The 24,157-nt window shown below is 41.6% G+C and overlaps 1 protein-coding gene and 1 long non-coding RNA gene across 2 annotated transcripts; both read right to left on the bottom strand.

Annotated features, from left to right (window-relative positions):
• Nucleotides 1-40: 40 nt before the first annotated feature.
• On the bottom strand, nt 41-15,019 carry Eif3m (eukaryotic translation initiation factor 3 subunit M). The gene is made up of 11 exons (XM_050146983.1): nt 14,863-15,019; nt 12,623-12,755; nt 11,610-11,748; nt 11,098-11,221; nt 10,725-10,819; nt 8,334-8,417; nt 7,437-7,536; nt 6,756-6,837; nt 2,006-2,149; nt 664-724; nt 41-241 (listed from the first exon to the last, which is right to left on the bottom strand). Exons 1-11 carry the CDS (start codon nt 14,902-14,904, stop codon nt 121-123), a joined length of 1,125 nt encoding a protein of 374 aa, XP_050002940.1. The 5' UTR covers nt 14,905-15,019; the 3' UTR covers nt 41-120.
• LOC126504589 (uncharacterized) lies at nt 9,583-10,718 on the bottom strand. The gene is made up of 2 exons (XR_007592655.1): nt 10,248-10,718; nt 9,583-10,187 (listed from the first exon to the last, which is right to left on the bottom strand). It is a non-coding gene; the product is annotated as an uncharacterized lncRNA (long non-coding RNA).
• Nucleotides 15,020-24,157: the final 9,138 nt, after the last annotated feature.

Below are 24,157 nucleotides of genomic sequence, written 5' to 3'. Positions count from 1 at the left end.
TGATATTCCTTAAAACTGAAAAAATAAATGGCCAGACTAGTCAAATTTTAATTGAAAGCATTTTACTATGACTTAAAACATTTCTTCCCTCAAAGAAAAAACAATTATTTGCATAAAAATTCAGGTATCAGAAAGACTCAAAAGGCTATTTTTCACTTTGTTCAAGTTTTGTTTCCAGGCATTAAGAGTGTCATACAGCTGTTGCCACTGCTGTTTTCCAAATGTCCGATGTGTGCTGTGACTAAAAATTAAGAATAAAGTATTAGTCAACCTTTTAACTGTTGAATATTCGTTCAAAACACTATACAGTTGAAGATTTTTTAAATCAAAATTAAATATCATTTAAAGTTAAAGGAGAATTTAAGCATTAGATGTTTAGAAACTCTTTTACCATACTGATCTCTCCAACAACTATAAAGCAGACACAAAGTCATTAGTATTCTAGCCGGTGCTTAGCCATTAAATGAAATGTGCTGGAAAATAGGGCTCTTTCATTAAATAAGCTAATCACATTCGGTCTGAACCTTAATAAAATTATGATAAACAGCCACTGTTTAACTACAGGCAACTCGTAAGGACACTACCTTGGTTCTCTAAACATTTAAGTAATCAGAACAAACTAAACCGTCCTACAGAAGGAAGCAAAAATTTTATAGTTCTTACCTGACAACTACTTTTCTCTGGGTCTGATCAATTTTGCAGTAGACCATTTTAGTTCTTACAGCTGGAAGAGATTTTTACACATTAAGTTATATATAAGATTTCTAAGGTATGACCAACTGTCCAGAATAAAACTCTACATTTGTAGATAACATTATTTTTTTTTTTTAGAAAAAATTAGCTCTTTGAATATAATACAGAAAATTTAACCAGGAGGAAGGCTATGTGGTATCTGATGAATACTAGAGCAAACCATTCAGTATTATAATGTTTTTACTGCGAACTCCAGTTTAAAAGGCAGGTGTAGTGGCTCACACTTAAAATCTCAGCCTATGAGAGACTGAGACAGGAGAACTGTCTTGAGTTTAGGCCAGCCTGAGTCATAGTTTTGACCCTGTCAAAACAATGAATTCTATTCTGTTCCACAATTACTCATGGGGAGCATTAGCCTTCAAATAAAGAATTACTTCTTTAGACAACTACTGAAAACTTAGATTATCAGAAGCCAAGCCAACAGTTGTATATATTAACTGTACAATCTTTCTAACTTCAAAATTAAAAAGCCTGGAAAAATATTCTTGGTTAACAGGTCTATCATTCTATTTGCATTAATGTGTTTAACCTTAGGATTACAAATAAGGTCCACATTCCTGTCCTACAGACACACAGGTCGTTGTGAGCTGCCCACATCGGTGCTGGGAAGCAAACTCCATTTTTCTGGAAGAGTAAGAAACACTCTTAATGGACAAGATGTGGGCTAAAATTCCTGTTCTTTTTGTTTTGAGAGTCTTGGTATGTACCCCCAGTTGACTTATGGTAGTCCTTCTGCCTCAGCCTCCAGAGTGACAGGATCAGAGCATCCATCAGCATGCCCACGGAAGCGCCCTTGCTTCTAACCACTATAAATAGCACTGTGAGATTTTAGAAACAGGACAAAAGCCCAAAGCCACAGAGTTTATATATTTATATATAGACTTTTCATTCTACTACAAATAAATTTGATTACCTGCTAAACAAATATATCTTCTACCAAACAACCCAGGCTTACTAGCATAAAGTGCATTTCAAATTAATAATCTTGGGCTGGAGAGATGGCTCAGAGGTTAAGAGCATTGCCTGCTCTTCCAAAGGTCCTGAGTTCAATTCCCAGCAACCACATGGTGGCTCACAACCATCTGTAATAAGGTCTGGTGCCCTCTGCTGGCCTGCAGGCATACACACAGATAGAATATTGTATACATAACAAATAAATAAATAAATATTTAAAAAAAAAAGACAAATTAATAATCTTAGGATCCATATCATAGATACTCTAAAAGCAATGAGAAATGTTCTGTTGTCTTACCATCAATAACAAATGCTTCAACATCATCAGCTCCAATCTGTAGCTCTTGCTGCATTGTATCAAAAGAAATCTCTTTGTTTTCCACTGCCATCCCCATGAAAGTGAGGAGTCTCATTTTCGCCATATTTTGTTCATGTAACAGGCCTGAAGAACAGAACAGTGAACCCGGTTGAGTGTCCATACAAAGGTTTGCACAACCAACCATACTTAAGGTGCAGTTGTCAATATGTGTGAGCATTTACATAGAGCGAACCTGACAAGTTATATTTGGCATTAGAGTGCTGATTTTTTTCTAAACTATATTATCTTATAATAATGAATAACAGAATATATAGGTGATTAAGTCTAAAGTTAAGCATGGGCCACAAATAATATTTTAAGGTCCTAAAGACTTTGTATATTTTGTAATTTTTAGGAAATAAAAAATATATTTAGCACATTTCATAGTTAAATTTCATAAAGCTTATGTTCACCAAGAGCTCTTCATTTAAACAAGTTCTGTGTACTAGTACTAGAAAGTAAGTAAAGAGTCATTTTATTTAAACAAAGAGCTCTTAGTGAACAGAACTTCTATTTTGTATATTTGATGGTGTAGTACTTGCCTAGCAACTATAATTTATATTTTCTTCCTTCTTTCTATTTTTCCAGACAGGATTTCTCTGTGTAGACCTGGCTGTCCTGGAACTCACTCTGTAGACCAAGCTGCCAGTCTGACTGACTCTGCCTCCAAAGTGCTGAGATTAAAGGTTTGCACCAACTCACCTATCTTACTAAGTTATATTTCCCTTCTGATTCCTCTGGATTTAGTATTTGCAAATCAGGACTATCAAGATTTGTTTATCATTTAACATTTTCAGGCCAACATATTCAGTAATTAAAATTGTACTGTTAGCAGATATGCATGTTTAATAAAGCTAAAGAATAAAATTATACAAATCATTTAGTATTTGTATTATAATCTCTAATCATACACAGTATATTATTCAGATCACAAAAAATTGTGAGTAGAAATAAACATAACAAGTAATCCTTTTTCTTAAAAAAAAAGGGATCAAGTAGAAATTATAGGCAGAGAATTTAAGCCCATTTATAAAAGAGTGTAAAAACACAAAGTAACTTTAAAATTCTAAAGCTTTTTGAATTTTTTTCCCTTCCTTTTTTTAAGGGGGGGGGGGGGACAAGGTCTCTCTACATAGCCCTGTCTTAGAACTCATTATACAGACTGGGCTGGCCTCAAACTCAGAGATCTGCCTGCCTCTGCCTCCAAGGGCTAGAAGTAAAGGTGTGCACCGCTACATTTGGCTAGCTCTGAATCTTTAACCGGATCCTATGCAGAATTATAGCAGAGTGTTAATGTACTTGTTTTGACGGTACTTTATGATCAAAACAAGCTTTAAAAAGTAGTTGAATTATCAAGTGTATTGTTAAAGTTCTTTAAGCACCCACGAATAAAATGACAGTTAAAACATTCATGTATTAGTGGAAGACAAGGGAAGCCCGTTAATCCAGGGCATGATTATCTGTTAATTAGCTGTAATTATGATACAGGCTTCCGATTTGGCACAGATTCAACAAATAACATGATCATCATAACTCAAACGAATGAGGTACACAAGTAAGTATTACTGAGTTTAATGGTAATCTACAAGCATCGAAAAATTAATTAGTGCACATTAACCCTAATTAACAAATGCAAATCAGATGGTGATTAACTTTCTGAAGCAAGAAGGTAGCAACTGGGTAACACCAGATTACACGTGGACATGTTAGGGCAATTTGGTTGACACAAGATAATGATACAATTGGCCCAAGTTGTCAATGTTAATTTTAAAAAATGTTTTTGACAATCTAATGCGACCTGTGGAATATAATACTTATAACCTGGTTTTCACTACAATAAATATCTAACAATACATATAAAACCTCCAATATAAACATGCAATACCATTTCTCCTATAGTATCTGTAAAATAGTCAATTTACAGTGAAGATGCTCAAAAACAAAAGGCAAATTAGGAAATTTGTTTTCTAGTTGGCACAATAAATTAACAGTCAGGAATTTGTTCCAATCAAAGAGTAAGTATTAAAAGATTCTAAAAAAAATCCCTTTGCAATCTCAGTTCTAGGTGCATAAACAGAATCCTCTGAGTATGAAAAATAATACTGAGTTTTCAAATTCTGAAGGTCTGATTAAAAACTGCATGCAGAGATGCCTGTGCTTAGCTTATGGACCAGGTTAGTAAAGCTGTGTCTTCTTCTACTATCCCTTCTCCACCTTTCTTGAGAAAAGGCTTTCACTGAACATGGCTCCGACCATTCAGCTACATTGCCTAGTCTGCAGACCTTGATTCTGCCTGTTGGCGCATGACCAGCATTAGGATAGCAGGCACAGACTGCCTCTCCCAGCTTTGACATGGGTGCTGGGATCTGACCCCAGTTCTCATGCTTGCGCACCACATACCTTTACCTACTGAGACATCTTTCTAAGCCTCTAAAAATACCTCTTAAATAGTTTACTGATGCTCTTGTGCAGGACCCTACTGTAAATGAAAACAAAGGTATCAAAGGAATGAAGATTATTCCTGGAATGAATTGCATGAAATCGGTTTTTTTGTCTAAAAAACAAGTCACATTTATGGCCATTACTTTTATAAACAAGGAACCAAATGTATAGCCTGTACAGTTCTGAAAAAGCAAACTATTACATAGATGAAGCTTGAGTTACAGATCTGAAGGCAGCAGCGCTTTGGTTCATGAACTGGGCTCCCTTCCTAGAGGAAGGCTCAGGGCTCTCCATCGTATTTCAATTTTAAAGTTATAAAAAAATCTAATTTTATGGAAACATTTATTCATTACTAATATGTCAAAACCTTAATGCAGTAATAAAAAAATGTGCATCATTGAGCAATTTCTGCATTGTCACTGACCCTTGTCTTAAAATGCTGCAATATAGAAAACGCAGTTTTAATGCATGCAATAGCTTATGAACCAGTGCTCCTTTGAAACAGTCAATTACACATGGATGGGGGAGTGTCAAAGTGTTAATTACTACTCCTTTTGCCTTGGTGCGTAAATAAAGAGGTTGCTGACATTAACATTCCATCACACAGCTTCATGCCACAAAGCAAATTAACTGGGACAGAATATGGTTTTCTGGGTCTAGTGCACCTGGCAAAGTATTCAGCACAGACACTCATGCATCTCTTTAATCTTGGTGTATTTCAAATGCCATATGTTCAAGTGAGTTAACCTTCCCCCAAACCAACAGCTGTACAGAATGTACAGGTGTTGGGAATTAAGGCTAACCAAACTACAAAATGAGTTTAGTCACGTAAATTCCAATAGTCCTCTTCAGTATCTACATCTCACATAAGGCTAATGATTCCATTTTAATATGAAACACAAATCAACCTCTACTGTCTTTTAATTGCTGCCCACCAGGAAAATAAACTCCCTTTATTTCAGTTGACTTACAAAACCTATGAGTTTTAGAATATTTAAAACCCATTCAAAGACTGGAGAAATGGCTTGGCTAGGAAAGACACTTGCCATCAAGCCTAACAACCCAAGTTTGATGCCTGGGACACACACAGTAGGAGAAAGCAGACTCCTCCAAGTTTCTTTTGACATTATACATGTATGTACACAGACACGCACATCAGTAACTAAAATTTTAATACGAATAGAAAACTATTTAAAACCAAACAAAAACACCAAAGATAAAATCAGATTTCTTATGCTGTCTTCAAAATATAGTTCAGAGCTTTTATTACTATGCAAATATCACTACACATCCATTGGCAGTGGAGTCAACCATATATTTAATTGTAGCCCCACTAGCTCGGTCAGTAGAGCATAAGACTTTTAATCTCAGGGTCGTGGGATCAAACTCCACGTTGGGCACCAGATGTAGCACTAATTCTAATTGTTCTTAATAATAAAAACTTGGAATCAGCTATCGCAGTGAAAGCTGAAAGCTCAGACAACAGAGCAGTCAGTCACTAGAGAGTTCTTACCTCTAACAATCCTCAGACTGAGGGGGCAATCCTGTCTCTATAAATCCTCAGACTGAACGCTATCTCTCTGAAACCTCAGACAAGTCCCTCCCTGAGACTGAATGCTCCTTTGGCATCCATCTCTACAAATCCTCAGACTGCATTTGAGCTCCTGTCTCCTCCTGCTTTATATTCCTCTCTCCACTTAGCCATGTCACCCTTGTCTTCAGCTCCCTAGTGCTGGGATTAAAGGAGTGGGATCCCAAGTGCTGAAGGCATGAAATCAAAAGTGTTGGGATTGATCGATCACCTTTGTGTGAGTTCTGTTTGTCTTTCAGACAGATTCAATCCCATGTAGCTCAGGGTGGCTTTGAAATAACAGAGATGCGTCTGCCTCTATTTTCCAAGTGCTAGGATTAAAGGTGTATGCCAAGTGGCCTGGCCTCTATGGCTAACTAGTGGCTTAGCTCTACACTCTGATCTTCAGGCAAGCTTTATTTGTTAGATTACAAACAAAATATCACTACCTTGAATGTTTTTTACTAAAAGGGGCCCCGGGCTGATACAATTCTGCAACTACATTATTCTTTACACACCATCAAACATTCCAAATAATAATAAAAATCAATCTTAACCATTAGTCTTTCTTCGTCAAGTCTTACCAGCTTTTAAAATAAGGTGTAATGGCTCAGGATCATTCCTGTCTTCCCCGCAAAACAAAGAAACAAACCCCAACAATCAAAACCCAACACTTACCAAGTGAATCAATGAAGTCTTTATTATTCTGATAGAATTTGACATACGATGCCAATTTAGCACTCACAAAAATGGTTAATAACTAGAGATAAGAGACAAAATTGTATCAAGACAGAAGCTAGATGTACATTCAGATTTTAAGACACTAATTTCTAACAATAATTCTCCATGTTTAAGTTAATGCCCAACCACCCAACTAGTTCATTTAAAAAATAAAAATAATCACCCAATAAGGAAGTACAGTGAGCACTAAACTACCTAGATCAAATGGAAAACAATGCACAAAACTAGCTGCACTTCAGAACTATTCTTTGGTTTTGTTTCTAACAGAATGTCTTGCTATATTTGTTCTCCCAAATGCTGGGACCAAGACTGGCTATTCTTGTTTTTTTTTTTTTTTTTTTTTTTTTTTTTTTTTTTTTTATCTTAATTTGGGGCAGTGATATTAAGCAATAAAAAAAAAAACGTGTTTTAGTCAAGTTCAACATGTCTAGACCAAGAAAGAAGATACAGGAACAGTATTCAAGTAGATAAAGCTGACCCCAATCCTAATTAATACCAGTCTGTTCCCCACAGAGGGTAGGGTCTCTGCTGCATGAATTCCATACAAAGGGGGACTTCTGCTTTACTATGTAAGACTGCAGAGAGAACACTAGTCACACCAAAGGACAAACTACTTACATCATGGATAAGCTCGCCTTCCAAAAACTTGACTGGCTTTAGAGTAAGAAGATGATCAAAAAGAAAGGCATTTGGATCCTTTAGTGCCCGCACAATACACCTTGATAAGAAAACAAAAAGTAAGCTGGGCCTTGAAATCTTAGCTTGTTTCTGACTACTTTGCATATCAGAAGATTTATTTAATTCAGTAAATTAAGAGTTCAATATCCAAAAGCAAAAGATGCAAATTTGGGTTAAAACCGGTATCTTTTTATTGAGGTGTGCTTGGTTACCTGTAATGCAACAGCAGGAGCTCACAGGTGTCACATCTCATTCACCCTTATAGACTGCTGTCATGACCACTCACCCTTAAAACAACCTAACAGACCATTCTCATGACCATATTAGAGATCATGAAAGATACTCAGAGAAACAAGAAACTCATCTTGTAAATACAAATTAAGATCTGGAGTGAAAGTTTAAACACTGATATTCTCAAAGTAGGGCCTCTGCCATTATCTCTCTGCGTGTCAACCCCTGCTGTGTCCAAGTCCATGGGCAGTAATAACCCTACATGGAAATTTCCTAAAAATCTAAATCTAGCCTCACTGTTATGTTAAATCTAGGACTATGAAAATCCTTATTTTCTCATTAACAACTGGTTAAATTTTGCCAAGCAAACTTTTCCCTATCTACAAACCTTATTCAGAGAAACTGAGGTCAGAGTGAGTTTTAATTCTTTGGCTGTGCTTATTAGCCATAAACAGCACAGCCTGTACAGTAACACCAAGCGGCTATTTCACATGTACTGTCAATCCTTAATGTGCTACCAACTACCCTGGTCTGCTGGCAGGTGCAGAAATTATGTCAATTACTGAGCTGAATTCTGTAGCTCACCCAAGCAATGCTCAATGTTACCTGTGGGCATCAACTCGAGCCTGGGAAGCATTGTCTTCTGTATAACTCCCAAGCAATTCCACCATGACCTTTGATGCAGCATCACTTAAAAAAAAAAAAAAAAAAAAAAAAGCCATCATTTCACTGGTCTGAATTTTATTGGTCATTCATCCTCTGTAGATCTTATGCATATATAAAACAGTGATGAAAATGGCTGTTCTCAAGGTATGACAGGCAAGCTGAGGTCCCCAAATAGGAAATCTCCCTTTACATTCTAGTCTTTGCCAAGAAACAAGGTGGAAGGCAGGGCAGGTTGATTTGCCTGGCAAAGAAGAGGTGAGTAAAAAAGGCTCAAGGTAAGCTGTTAGGACAGTGTGACTCTTGAGCCAACATCAGGCATTTAAATCACTGCTTAAAATAGCTTTCCAATTTAAATTATCCTTAAAATTATGTGGATGGTCAATTCTTACTATTATAAAAGGGATAGAATAATTGAATCCATTTATTCAACTTGGATGCTTATAAAATGCTTCTCTTGCCTGGGGATGTAGCTCAGTGGCTGAGTGCTTGTGAGAGGCTCTGGGTCTATAGTCCCAGTACCTCCAAACATCAAGCAAACAAACCCAACATTTACCTTTGCCTTTCTTACTTCCTTTAATTGGTGATCTTCATTATTGCTAAGCTGAGAAAGACTAGGTTTCCCCTTTCTATCTGCATTCAGCCTGAGAAGCACAGCAGGAACTGTTTACTAGGCATAGTTATATGGCCCTTAACATCTTAAACACAGAGGTGAATTATAAAAATCCAAAGGAAAACAGTAAGAAACCTCATGGACTAGTCATAGTTAATTGTCTTATTCTCCATCCCAGGCACACCATGTCTTCCAGCAACCACAGTATAAGATCTAGTACATCTTGACTAAACAAGTCTTTTTATTAAAAACCAAATACTCAATTTAAAATGCACAGCATAGAGGCTAGAGAGATGGCTCAGTGATTTAGAGCATTGTCTGCTCTTCCAAAGGCACCGAGTACCGAGTTCAATTCCCAGCAACCTCATGGTGGTTTATAACCATCTGTAATGAGATCTGGTGCCCTCTTCTGGCCTGCAGATGGATCACAGTATACAGAATAAATAAATAAATCTTTAAAACAAAATGTACCACATGACAGGACATAAACGGGCTAGCTAACTAGGATCAGTCATTAAACTGCACGTGTGATGTGCAGACAAAACATCTCTACACATAAAAATAAAACACACACACTGAAGTTAGTTAGTTTATTTATTTATTTATTTATTTTAAAGAGAAAGTATTCAGTAGTGAAGTATATTCTAATAGCTAACACCAGGACATTTATTTTAAAGAGAAAGTATTCAGTAGTGAAGTATATTCTAATAGCTAACACCAGGACATGTCCAGTAGCCCTGGTAGATGTCACTGACCTACCTTTATTTCTCTGGGAAAGCTGTGGAATTCAATTATTTCCTTTCAATACATAACAGACTAAGAGCCAAACAAGCAATAATGATAATAAATTTTCCAGAGTGGAATTATCAACTCCACCATGCACCTGACATTCACAGACAATCACAACACCCATCAACCTAAAACCACTGTGTTATAAAAAAAAAAAAATCAACTCAACTCCTAAAGGAGAATTTTAAAATGCAAAGTATAACAGGGAAAGATAGTCACATTTAACACTAACCAGTGTTTGCTTAGTAACGAAGCCTTTAAAACCCCATCTGTGATGTCCTTAACGACCCAAGGTAAGGAGTAGTAGTACTCTTTCCACTTTGAAGTACTAGAGCTACACTAAGCAGTCTATTCTACTCAGGGTCATGCAAGAGGTGAGCTCAAGGTCCAGAGACCTGACTCTACAGTCTATTCTATTCAGGGTCATGCAAAAGGTGAGCTCAAGGTCCAGAGACCTGACTCTACAGTCTATTCTATTCAGGGTCATGCAAGAGGTGAGCTCAAGGTCCAGAGACCTGACTCTACAGCCTGAACACTGAAATACACACCCGCCCTCGTACAGAGGAGAAGCACTCCATCTGAAATGGTCCTCTCAACCCTTTATTGACAAGGGGTTAAAAATGCTGTCACAGCAGGGCAGCATGGAGTAGAATACCCACTGCCAGAACCAGAGGCACACACCACCCCTGGCCCAAGTGTTTCTGGGTATGGAAGTCTGGGCTTCACCTGTGCAAGCACTCTACTAATTAGGCTCTATCTCCAGCCTCTGACCCAGTCAGCCTTTGCAATTATCTTTTAACTTAGTAGCTAAAAATCTAAGAAATAGAATTCTGATGACTGTGAAGAACAAAGAACTACTCGATCAACTTGTCAAGAAATGTCCCCGCCTACTTAAATAGCTGGAGAGATCATAAGTGCAGTACTCTGCATACCTTTTCTTACAATCCACGAGTGCCTCATAAAGTAGTCTTAAGAGGGTGTGTTTCTTTTCAGTGGTGAGTTTCCAGTCGGAAATCCACTTTCTCACCTACAGTAAGATTTACAAAAGGAAAGAACTTATTAACACAACTGAGCAGCAGATGTTCAGTTTAAAACTCTTAGAAGGCAGACTGGGCAAGAGGATCTGTTCAAGCTCATCCCCGACTACACGACACGTCAGATGTCAGCCTAGGCTACAACCCCACACTTCTCCAAAGGAGAAACAGAGATAAAGTTCAGGACACACAGAGCTGCGACTATGTCAGCTTACATCCTAAGTAAGCTACATTTCCTACAAACCGAATAGGCACTCCACAAGACACTCACTTGATCCAGCTCAGTTGGGATGTACTGGATGGCCCCACACGATGCTGCCACCTTGATGAGGCTGCAGTACACTGTGTATCTTACAGGAGTGTTCTTATCCATACCGTGGAAAAGGTTGCTGAGCCTGGTTTAACAAACACGTAACAATGGCTGAGGTCAGCAATCAAAGTACTGAGGTTATTGGCCATCACAACAAACCTGAGGCAGCACTATCAATCACTTCATAGTACAAAGGAGGGAATTGGGGCACAGAAAGTTAAGAGACTGCCCAAGACATTGCTAACAAAAGCTACCAACAGTCAAATTCCAAACTTCCTGCTTTTAACAATTACAATTTATGCCATACAAGCAGCCCTTTGAGTGCTTTTTTTTCTAAAAGAGATTTATTTTTATTATTCTAAAGTGCATTTGTATGTGTAGCAGAAGAGGCCGGAAGTACTGGCTGCCTGGGAGCTGGAGTCAGGTCCTCTGTAGAGCCATCTCCAGCCTCCTCTTGCAGTCTTAAAACTTACAGTTGCAGTCTCAGAGAAGGGCGTTCACCTTCCCGAAACTTGACCAGCTTTTCACACAGACTTTCAATCAATGCTTCTTGCTTGTCTGGTTCCAGGATCAAGAGGAGGGATACCACACTGTTCATCACACTTTCAACATCTGCATAGACAACAAGAACACAGCCAGGAGAGATACAGCATTCAGCATGTCTAGTTCAGTATGTTATTCCTAGTGTCTCAGTGCACAGTCGCTACAGCTTGGCGACTGTCTGAGAAGACACTTGATTCAGGGAGAACAGTAAGTATACAGCATTCATGAGTTCACACTGCACCAGCACCACTGCAAAGCCAATACTCAGAAGACAGGTGATGATTTACATAATCATTTATTTTCTGTTACGGTTTTTATTGGCATAGGATCCAATCATCTTGAAATTACTGGCTGGATTTTAAGTCAGGGTATCTCAACGGAAGGAAACTTTGTGCCTCACATAGAGAATTACTTAGAAATGAAAGGCTGTTAAATTTCTAGCTGGTTAACTCACTTCCAAGTATTACAGATATTAACTGCACACAAAATTTAATCTCTAAACCTTAACAAGGATTTCAGAACTCACAGTACAGAAATTCTAGTTCTCAATAAATGGGGAGCAGCCCAACAATTATCTATTACTTGAAGTAATGCCCTCTTTGATGCCTATCCAAACCTCTTCGGTTCATTTTAAAACATCAACAACTAGTATGTGTAGAAACACAGATATACTTTCAAAAAAAGTTTCCCCAAAATGGCTTACTTTACAGGTCTAACAGAAAAAAACCTGAAATTATATGAAAAGATTATATTAAAAACAACTGCTTGAAAAATCTTTAATTTAAAAATATTTTCCTATATTTTGATTGTATTTTCTCTTCCATGCTGCTTAAAAATCTTAAAAGTCTCAAACCAAAGCATATAACTGCTAAGAAAAATTTTTAGGTAAAGAAGTTCTCTTATGATTAGTAAGAAATATTTTGTACAAAGAATTAAAACAAACCTTTATCATCTTCCTTCAGACACACATCACAGGCTTCAATAATCTGAGCTAAATCTACATGAAGTCCACCTTCTGAGTTCTCTTCTGAGATCTCAGCTCCTTTTGATTTCAAATAAGCACGAAGTTCAGCTGCCTGTGAATCAAATAGGATTGCTTAATTTCTATGTCCATTTGTAAAACTGACTCACAACAAAACACTATCAAACCCATCTGCCCTGTTTCCAAAGTAACATGCAAGTGCCAACTAATCGCCTTCAAGTTGATTCCCTCTCCCCCTATCCAGCCCCTGCAGCCACACTTCACCAAGATCATCTCCAGTCTCATGTCACCCTCATCCTGCTGAATTCCAGTCGGAAGCAAAGGCTTTCTCACATAACCCAAGGGATTTCTGCTGGGAGGGATGGGGACCACAGAGAAGTCGATCTGATTAGGGTCAGAAAGAACTTTTGGTCCAATCAAAACAACTAATTACTAAGATAAGTAATTTGGACTTTTTCCTGCTTTACTCCCTATTTATGATCTTTAATAATGTTTTTTTTTCTTTGATGGTTTGGCATCCATGTAGTCAAACATGCATACAGATGATTTTTAAATCTACTAAAATAAAAAAACGGAAGCAGCAGAGGAAAGAATTTCACTAGAAAATGCACAGGTGGCAGGGAGTGTAGAAACACAGCTGTGGTCTCAGCACTTGAGACAGAGGCAGGGGGATCTCCATTGGTTCCAGGACAGCCAAGGCTACATGGTGAAACCCTTCTCACAAAATAAAGCAAAACAGAAAATGCACAAGTGGACAAAGCCAAAAGAACCTTGGAGGAGATAACTAATATTTTTATTCCCACAAATGTGTTTAGCTACCTCAGGAAATAATCACAGAGATCTGATGGCATTATTTTTCCAAACAATAACATAGCAACCTCATATAAAAAGTTGGTATAGGCTGGGCATTGTGGCACATGCCTTTAATCCCAGCACTTAGGAAGCAGAGGCAGGAAGACCTCTGTGAATTCGAGGCCAGCATGGTTTACAGAGCGAGTTCCAGGGCTGCCAGGGCTGTTACACTGAGAAACCCTCTCTGAAAATTCTTCCTTATGACACAAATATATATCCAGTCAAGATTTTTAAAAAGCTTTGTTCACTTCCTGCTTTACAAACCCTTTCCTAAGAATTAATCAAGTTTAACTTTTTTTTATATCATGTTTGTTGACCACAAGCAGCTATGGGACAGAAATAAGGAAAACCAAGACAGACAACTAATTCCAGTCAAACGGACTCGAACATAATGGTGTAGCAGTCCAACTATGTGCCTGAAAGGAAGGACTAGTGTGAAATTCATGCATTACCCAACAGAAACATAAGCACTGTACAATATGACCAGCGACAATAGTCACAGACCCTGGGGGGAAGTACCCTTTCGATAGACATTAGTCAATTATTGGTAACACGACTCCATTCCATCAACTACTCTGTATTCTTCTGTATCTTCCTGTGTGCGCATACCTCCCTCCGTTCTGTTTAACATATGGAACCTCAGGTTTCTGTCAGAGGGCATCATGTGCGCGCGCACACACAACACACGCAAAAGAATACGAGAGCGTCTTCAGACGATAAAATTAAAAGAATGTCATTCCGCCGGGTGGTGGTGGCACACACCTTTAATCCCAGCACTCGGGAGGCAGAGGCAGGCAGATCTCTGTGAGTTCGAGACCAGCCTGGGCTACAGAGTGAGTTCCAGGCCAGGCTCCAAAGCTACAGAGAAACCTGTCTCGGAAAACTTAAAAAAAAAAAAAAAAAAGGATGTCAAACAATTAAACTTCTGTTATGAGGAAAACGAGAAGCATCTGTCCTGTATGCCGAGGTGTAACCTCGACTCGTCCACTTCAGGTGCGGACGTCTCTCCGCACAGACGCGGGGCTGACAGGTGGGGCTGTGCGAACAGCGGGCGCGGGTCACCGCCTAAAACGCAGGCCCTCAAGGACCAGCATTCGGATGCCAGCTCAGAGCTGCTCTTCCCGGACGGCTTACGCCGACCACACGCGAACCTCACCGACACCGCGCCCTGTCCGCGGAAAATTCTAGGTCGTCGTCGGGGACTCAAACGAGTCCCGATGCCCACCAGGCCTGCGTCCTGAGCGTCGGCCGCGCGCGCGCCGAGACCCGGGCTGGAGAGCGCGCCCCCGCCTCCCGCTGCCGGAGGTCCCCACCCCCGCCGCCCCGCGGTCCCCGCGGCGCGCACCCACCTGGTCTTCTTCGCTAATGTCGATGAAGGCCGGGACGCTCATGGTGAACGGCCGGCTGCGGAAGACACTCCGCTCGAGGACCACGCCGACCGGAAAAGGGAACAGGACCGCGCGGCGTTACGCACAACCGCTTCCGGGTCAGTCAGCTAGGGCCGGCTTGGTGGGCGGGGCCCGTGGGGCTACTTCCTTCTCGCGGGCGTCTTGGTCGTCCTGCGCTCTGCCTCACCTCGGCACGGGCTCCTCCCTAAAGCCAGCTTCCCCGAAACTTAGGTGGGTTGGACTGATTTGTCCTCGGCTGGCCTGCTGCTGTCAAGCTCTGCCCCAAGCAGCCCCCGGAGCCTCCCTCAGCTCCACCATTCGGAGCCTAGTGAGCTCTTGCTGACAGCCTTCCAGATGGCCCCTGTCCTTAGAGCCTTGGAGCTTTTGTTTTTTTGTTCTGTGTTATGCTTCAGCCCAGTTTGGTCCAGTTGCTAAGCAATGTTTCTAGTTGCTTGAGGGTGACTAGTTTTCAAAGAATGCTCCCACTTGACCAATAAGGACTTATCCAGAATACACAATATCTTAGTATCTGTTAGGGATGATTCCAGGTTCTCCCCTCCAAAGATGCCAAAATCTATGGGTACTCAAGGCCCTTATGTAAAAATGGTTTAGTGCGCGTGTATTACCTATGCATCCCCCCCCCCCCCCGTATACTTTAAGTTATCGCTGGGATACTTAAAATGCCCAATACAATATAAATTCTATGTACTGTGTTTTCTAGGTAATGACAAGAGACTCTGCTAATCTAGTACAGATATTTTCCTGGAATATTATAGTCTGCAGTTGATTGAATCTGTATGCAGAGCTTGAATTATGAAGGACCAATTATATAAAGAACGTTGAAATGCAGCAATAAGGGGGAAAAACAATTACAAAGCAGGCTGAAAAAGTGAAAACAGACCTCATCAGAGAACACGCACATGATATCCTCAGTTGAGAAAATATCCCATCAAATGGCCTGCCAGGCATCTTCTTAATTAATGATTGATAGGGGAGGACCCAGCCCACTGTGACCGGTGCCACTCTGGGTAGATGGCCCTGAGCTGTACTGAAAACCAAACTGAACTAGCCAGGAGGAGCAAGCCTGCCTCTGCTTCAGTCCCTGCCTCGGGTTTCTGCCTTGGGCTCCTACCCTGACTTCCTTCAGCAATGGGCATGACCCAAGAGTTATAAGGTGAAATAAACCCTTTCTCCCAAGCTGTTTTTGGCCAACGTTTTATCACAGCAATGGAAAGCAAACTAAGACAATCTTCCTGGAGTACTGGGTTACAAAGCAGAATGAGCAGGCGATATACTTTCTGTCAAAGAAGAAAGGGAAGGGAGGCTGGTTGAAGATGGGGGAGCAGATTTCTGTGGGAGAGGGGAGGAAGATAGAAGAGGAGGGAGGAAGTGGGAGAAGCGGGAGTGTGGATGGGGAACCAGAATGTATTAGGATACTTTTCTCAGAATTGTAGATGGGAGAAGATACCCAGTAGTGCTGTGAAAATATTGATACACTAGTGAATAGTTAAGGCCAAAGCCAGGGCACCGAGGCTGGAGTACAGTCCTTGTTCATCGTCAGTAACCTTTGCTTTGTATTTTGAAAGATGCGTTTTCTCTGAGATTAATACTTTTCTTTCTTTCCTTTTCTTGTTTTGTTTTTGTTTGTTTGTTTCTTTGTTTTTGAGACAGGCTCTGTGTAACAGGCCTGACCGTCCTGAAACACACTTTGTACTCCTGTCTCTTCCTCCCGAGTGCTGGGATTACAGGCGTGCGCCACCACCATGCCTGTTGAGAATGCTTTTCAATCCTACTTTCAGTTTCTTTCCGTTTCTTGATGAAAGTTTGTTGATCCAATTGTTTTCAACTTTAGTGTTGCCAGTTTTTTCGTCAATATCTTAATTTTAACTCATCAATAAATCTTCCTTTAAAAATACAGATACTTTGTAGAGAGAGTATGTTAATATTAACACTTTCCCCCTTTTAAAACCATTTTCCTTTCTATGTGACTTTGTGAAGTAAAAGAACGTGACTTCAGGGGGTTCTTGAGAAGGAGGTAGTGAAAGGGCAAGGAGAAAATTATTTGAGGCTTTAGATATTTGCTCATTTATTAGAGTGTTGATCTCTCTGATATAACTATGGACCGGGCACTGTCGCAGGCGTTTGAACTACCAGAGCAAACAAAATCAAGGCATGCAACTTATTTATTGTTTATGTTGCTGTGACGGAATCAAACCATGGCTTTGTATGTGCAAGCTCTCTGTCACTATGCAGTAAACAGTCCTGGTCTTCTTAGGATTGCTATTGCTGTGACAAAACCCCATGACCAAAAGCAAGCTGGGGAGGAAAGGGCTTATTTGGCTTCCACTTCCACATCATAGTCCATCAATGAAAGGAGTCGGGACAGGAACTCTGACAGGGCTGGAACCTGGAGGCAGAAGCTGATGCAGAGGGCATGGAAGAGTGCTGCTTTCCCTCTTGCTCCCCATGGCTTGCTTAGCCTGCTTTCTTATAGGACCCAGGACCACTAGTCCAGGAGTGGCACCACCCACAGTGGGCTGGGCCCTTTTAAATCATGATTCTGATCTCAGGAAGAGGGGAGGGAGAGGAAACTGGGATTGATATGTAAAATGAGAAAAGATTGTTTTTAAAAAATAAATTAAAAAAAAATCCAGCCGGATGTTGGTGGCACACGTCTTTTATTCCAGCACTCAGGAGGCAGAGGCAAACAGATCTCTGTGAGTTTGAGACCAGCCTGGTCTACAAGAGCGAGTTCCAGGTCAGGCTCCAAAGCTACAGAGAAACCCTGTCTCAAAAAAACAAAACAAAACAAAAAAGATTCCCTTCTCTCAGATAACTCTAACTTGTATCAAGTTGACCTAAAACTAGTCAGCTCAATCCTCTACAATTTTTTCATGACACTTTTTATTAAATCCATTTTAACTGAGTAAATACAGCATTATTTTTAGTTAATAAAATGTTTTCTGATCATGTAAGTTCCCCCCCCCAAAAAAAAAAATCTCTCTTAAATCAGACAAATGGTGCAAGAAATGCTTATGGCTGGGGATGTCCTGAATGTTTCAGAAAAGAAGATGAGAGTCAGTTGAAGCCGGAGCCAACTATTTCCAGCTTGAGGCCTGACATGAAACGCAGGCCACTGGTGTGTCCAAAGCAGTAAAGAGTTCCCACTTGCTGCCATCTGTCACTACTATAGCAATCTGTCACTACTATAGCACATCCTTCTTGAGACTGTCTCAAACATGTCCCCAGAATATCCCAAAGCAGAAGGAGCAGGAAGTTGAAGAAAACCCTAAATATTCTGGAAGGCAAAGCCGTTTCTCTCTTGTTTCTACTGAATTGCAAGCATACTTTTTATGTGAATGCTGGGGACACGAGCTCAGGTACTTGTGATGGCAGAGCAATTGTTCTTACACACTGCACCGCCTCCCTAGCTCTCCTAGAATCTTCTGTGTGCAATTCTTTATTCTTTCTAGTTAAAAATTCTGGAAAACTTGCATTTGGCGTACCTGCTTCCATCTGTTTGGGGGATGTATGTCTGTGTTGTGGGGAGGTCCTGCGGGTTGTGGGTACATGCGAATGTGGAGTTTAGGGGAGACCTTTTGAACTTTGGGCCCTTGGGCTTTCGCGGTGCCCACTGAGCCGTCTGGAAGTCCCAGGGCTCCCTCATTTTCAAGGCACCGCTTGATTAGCGTCGACTCTTCTGCTTTTGCCCTTCTTCCTGTTTTGATGTCTAAAGCATGACTTTGATGGTGGGAACTGCAGCGATCCTACTAAAACCTAGCTGTGGCCTTCGAGGTAAAAGTCACGGCAGCAGGGAGAGGTGGAAGGGGGCTCATGTCCTGATCCCAGGAAGATGTCAACCATCTGGCTTGTTTTAATGGAAGAGGAAATAAGCCTCCATCTTGTTTTCATGTGCTATTACATGGGCTCTGACTCGTACAGAGGAGTCCGATTTTGACCGACTCAGGAAAGCCTGAAGTCTGAAGTTACTATTTTGTAAATGAAAGGCTTATTTATGTAAGTGCGTGTTGCTGGTTTTTATTGTGCACATTTACGGTGGGAATCTTGGCCTCCCCCGGCTGTTGTGATGTAATGCTGAATCCAGAACACTACTATCCTTTCGGGATCTTAGGGTTTTACAGCTAATAATTAAGTTTTATACTTGTGAGGCAGCATATGATTACAGTGACTTTATAGGGAAGCAAGTAGCGTTGAGTTCAGCTGATTGGCGCCTCACCGAATAGATTACACATGCGCTACAGGAGAATGAGTCCGGAACTTGACATAGCAAACAGGCTGAGCCACAGGCAGCACCATCTTCCCAATAGCCTCGCTGCAAGGGGGTCGTGCCCCAAGGTCTCCTCTTTACTGTATGTGGCACAGCCATCTGTTGGGTTTGTTAAGGAAATCGTATTTATCATTCATGTTTTTAAAGCGACTTTAAAAAGGCTCACATAACCCAGTGGGAAGAATTCACTGTTTGTCCAGGGCCTTAGTGACAGTAAATGACGCAAACACAAGAGGAGATTTATACGCCAGTCGTTTTTAATTTTTAGAGGAAAAAAAACCGTATTATTCTGAGCCCCTAGATGAGCCACACCAAGCATACCCTTGCTCTGCCTGTATTTGTCTCTAGAACAGCACCTAGAGAAATGTGTGTGTGATTACAGGAGGTGATTTATTCGATCTGCCTGCACCGTCACAGGCTGCGGAGGCTCGTGGTGACTGTGAGTTGGAGACCTGAGAAAACCAGGAACTGCTCAGTCTGAGAAGCTGAAAACTCTGGAGCGAGAAGGCTGGAGGGTGAAGCCCCAGAGCTGGGCTGGAAGTCTGGGAGCCGACTGAATCTGTATCAGTGCTAAGGCGGCTGCTGCGTGAGCGGAGGTCGTGGTGGTCCAAGCCCTCACGCAGATTCCAACTTCCCCTTCTCCTGTTGACCCAGCAACCTACTGGACAGGGCCACTCACAATCAGCAGCTCCATCTCCATCAAGGATCCACTGACAACAACAGCTAAAGCCATTAACCCCGCCCGGTGTTGCACATCTTTAGTCCCAGCGAAGAGAGTCAGAGGCAAGTGTGTCTCTCTGAGTAGAGGCCAACCTGGTCTACACGGACAGCCCTAGGTTGGTGAAGGCTATATCAAAAAGAGAAAAGAAAGGAAAATTAAAGAAGTAATTATTTAAAGTGACTCCACACGTGGAGATGTTTTAGGCAGCTGCTGTCATGTCATGAGACCACACACTAGAAAATATTCTTAACTCGGGGGTTTGGGGGGCTGGGGGTGGGTAGGGCTGCTGTTAGTACTCAGGCATCTGCACTGGCCTGACAGGCTATGTCCTCAGCTGTGGCCACCAAGAGCGCCTCCTGTGCACATTCACTAGGTTCCCTTTTGTTCCCTTTTAAAAGGGCCCTGCCCACTTCCTATCTCTCCTTTTCTCTCTCCCTGTCTTTCTGTTCCTTTCTCTCTGTCTCTCCCCCCCTCTTTCTGCTTCTCTCTTCTCTTCTCTTCTCTTCTCTTCTCTTCTCTTCTCTTCTCTTCTCTTCTCTTCTCTTCTCTTCTCTTCTCTTCTCTTCTGTTGCCCCAGAGGCCCATCTCCCACCTCCTCCTTTTTAAGTCCCCTTTCCCCAGTTAAGAAAAACTCTCATGTGAATTCTGTCTCATGGCATCTTTTTCTTGTGTGCCACTTTTAGTTTTTTTTTTTTTCAAGAAAAAGTTACAACAGCTACCACACCTAAAAACTTCTGTGTCTGTTTACCTCTTATTTTTGGTTGTTGGTACATCATTTTAAAAATAGATTATGTGAAGCTAGATGATGGTGGCGCCCACCTTTCAACCCAGCACTCTGAAGGCAGAGGCTGGCGGAGCTCTGTGAGTTCAAGGTCAGCCTGGTCTATAGAGCGAGTTCCAGGACAGCCAAGGCTATACAGAGAAACCCTGTTTCTGGGGAAAAAATTTAAAAAAATGAAATGTGTGAACCCTTCACCTGTTACAGAATATGTATTTGTTTGTGTGTGTTTTCAAGATAGGGTTTCTCTGTATAACAGTCCTGGCTGTCCTGGAACTAGGTCTTGTAGACAAGGCTGGCCTCAAGCTCACAGAGATCCACCTGTCTCTGCCTCCTGAGTTCTGGGATTAAAGGTGTGCGCCACCACCGCCAGGCTCAGAATATGTGATTTTAAACCTTCGTATCAACGTATAACATATGCTCAGAAAGACACACGAGCTCTGTAGCACACACTACAGTGAGTCACCACGGGCCTCCACCCCTGTCCATACTGATTGATAGGCCTATAAAACGTGGGACGCCTCTTTGGAAAACAGTTTGGCAGTTTTTAAAAGTTGAAGTGATGCTTCTGCCATAAGTATATATCCAAGAAAGCTAAGAAGAATATGTTCATACAAATGCTGCCGCATGGCAGCTACGTGGCAGCTTTGTGGTAGAGATGGAAAAATAAAAACCTTCAGTCACGTGTGCATGCATGTCTATAGCAGCATTACTCAAATAGACAAATGTTTATAGTAGCCAATGCCCATCATTTCGTAGACACAAATACAATGTATTTGCACAATGGAATGTTATCCATCAATAAAAAGGGAAAAGGGCACTCACGATGCAACAGATAGAAACCCTGGTGACCGCATGCTAAATGACCTGTGGACTTTGGGTGGACAGTGAGGATCGAAGCTATAGATCCAGCAGAAGGGCACCCTTTCCTGGCCCTTTTTGCACCTGGGGTTTAGATGTAACATCTGGTTAATAAAATAACAGGGAAATTGCTGTGTGGCGCTCTCTAGAAAATTCATTAAATGGAAGCAGATTTGCTTTGCAGGAGCCTTTGCCCCCACCCCTTTCCTTCTTACATTGGACACAAATGGGAGCTAAAGGAGAGAAAAACATTCATTTTGCAACCCCAAGGTAACAAATGGAGGATGAATTTTGTAAGTCAAAGGAATGCACTCAAAAGCTAAAAGCACCCTGGGTCCTGGATCCCTGCGGAAGTGCCTTATCAGCCTGGGGAATGTGTCTCCAGACTTGTAATTTTCCAACAACACGCCGCTTATCTGTGCAAGTCACTGAATGTCCATTTACTTTTGTTACTCTCAGTCAGCCTTACTGAAAACTTGTGTGAGAATTGGAGGGCTTCAAATAGCAGGCCCTGAAGTCCAGCACTGGCTAAGTGAGAGGTAAAGCTTTGATAATGAGGACCCACTTGCTCAAGCTGCAAAGTGCAGAGGACTCTTGTTACACGACGTAAAAACATTCCCCACGGAAAACTATCTCCTTTTGCTTCTTGGGACATAAACCATGATGCTTTATGTTGTTGTTGGGGAAAGAGTAGATTTTAATTTATGTTGTCAGAGCCTGGTTACTTCTTGCTCCTGACAGTTAAGTCACAAAGGACAGGATAAATTTAAACTAGAGCTGGTCACTTTCTTTGTAAGTAGAGATGGCAGGTACGGCAATAAGGTTGACCGCCACTCTCTCAATCCACTGTGTGTTGGTACCTGAGTCTCCATGTTTCATGAGAAAAGAGGTTTGTTTGGCTAATAGTTCCGGAGCTCCAAGACAGCTGTGTCTCACCATGGACGAGAAGCAGAAAGACTGACGACAAGCAGAAGAGGCCAGGGATGTGGGGATCAACTTGTAACGCAACAGCTCACCCACCCAAGAAGCCAGCGTCAATCCCATCCAAGACCTAGGACCTCAAACCTAACTACCTTGCGTTGAGTCCCACCCCCTAAAGATTAGCCCGCCTCAGCACTGCCAGGATTTGCAACATGAGCACAGTCCCCTATCCCTTTTTCCCATGGGTGGGGCTGTGTGAAGGGGCCCCTCTGTGGGCGACTTTACAGCAACAAAGTTGAAGCTTAGGGGACCTTAATTTATAATGCACAGTAAACACGCTGCACTTGGCTTGGTATGAAAGCCTTGTCCCCATCCTCCTAGGCTGTTTGTTGTACAAATACCACCGGTTCATTTTGAAAAAGTGAATAGGCTAATAGGAATAGCACTGGACTGAAATTCCCTCCTAGACAACAATTAACTGAGCTGAGGTTGCTTCATTTAGAGGCTGGTTTGACACGGTCCCCACATCTCCCTGCGTTTCTGACACCTACTGCCTAACTTAATCATTTATATTACACACCTCGCCGCAGTAAGCACTGGAGCTTAGGGTCATGGGCAGAACTACTGCCTAGGAAAACGTCTTGGTGAAAATCAATCTGTTTCTCTTATTAAAATATCCATGCACGGCCGAGCGTTGCTTACATCAGCAGTCCTCACACCTCCTCTGCACCTTGGAACCACCCTGAGAGCTTCGTGAATTCTCACTCTTCCTCGCTTCCCCCGTCCATCTTGAGGCTCTGCATCTTAGCAGATACATAGCTGTACAGGAAAACTTGGACAGAGCCTGGTGCAGGTGTTCGCTGAATCACGCTTTGAGACACACTGGCCTATTGACTAAGATCCCAGCTCCTGAGACATTCCAGGTCCCACCATTTTGAACTGCTTTCTCTCAACACGCCAGCCTGGTTCAGATTCCAAGTCTTATACCTGGAGTGTTCATGCTCCGTGGACTTTTGAGACTCCTAAGACATGTTGTGTGTCTGCTTCTCTCTCCCTTTCTCTCCAGAGGAAGGAAACACCCCCTTCCTTGTCTGCCCTCTGCGCCCTTTGCATGTTCCTGTATTTGATCTCTACCAAATCTCTCCCTTTTCCCTCCAGGCTTCGAGTCCGTGACAGTTATGGCCATGCGTGAATTACTAGTCTTTGTAGCAAGGGCTCTCTAGCAACGTCTTTGATACTCATGAAATACTTAGAAACAGTCAAAGACTATATATGTAGCTTCTGGAACTGGAGAAACAGCTTAGCCGTTAAGAGCACTGCTGCTCTTTCAGAGGACCCAGGTTCAGTTCCCAGCACCCACACTGTGGCTTACGACCACCTATAACTCCACTTCTAAGAGATCTGGCTTCACAATCACCTGTAAGTGCATGGTGGTACATACATACATACATGCACGCACACACATAAGCACACACACACACATACGCTCACCATTAATAATAACAAATCTTAAATATGTATTCAGCAGAGCTGTAGAGATGGCTCAGAGGTTAAGAGCACTTGCTGAAAACCTGGGATTAGTGGTTCTCGGCATCCACATGATGACTTACAACCATCCATAACTCCAGTGTCAAGGGATCTAATGTTTCTAACCTCTATGGGCAACAGGCACGCATGTGGTATATAT

This window comes from Alexandromys fortis, unplaced genomic scaffold, assembly GCF_014885135.2.
Source record: "Alexandromys fortis isolate MF-2015 unplaced genomic scaffold, M_Fortis_MF-2015_v1.1 scaffold_12, whole genome shotgun sequence".
Classification (NCBI taxonomy): domain Eukaryota; kingdom Metazoa; phylum Chordata; class Mammalia; order Rodentia; family Cricetidae; genus Alexandromys; species Alexandromys fortis.
Note: the sequence above shows the minus strand (reverse complement) of the source record. Positions and strands in the feature narration are given on the sequence as shown.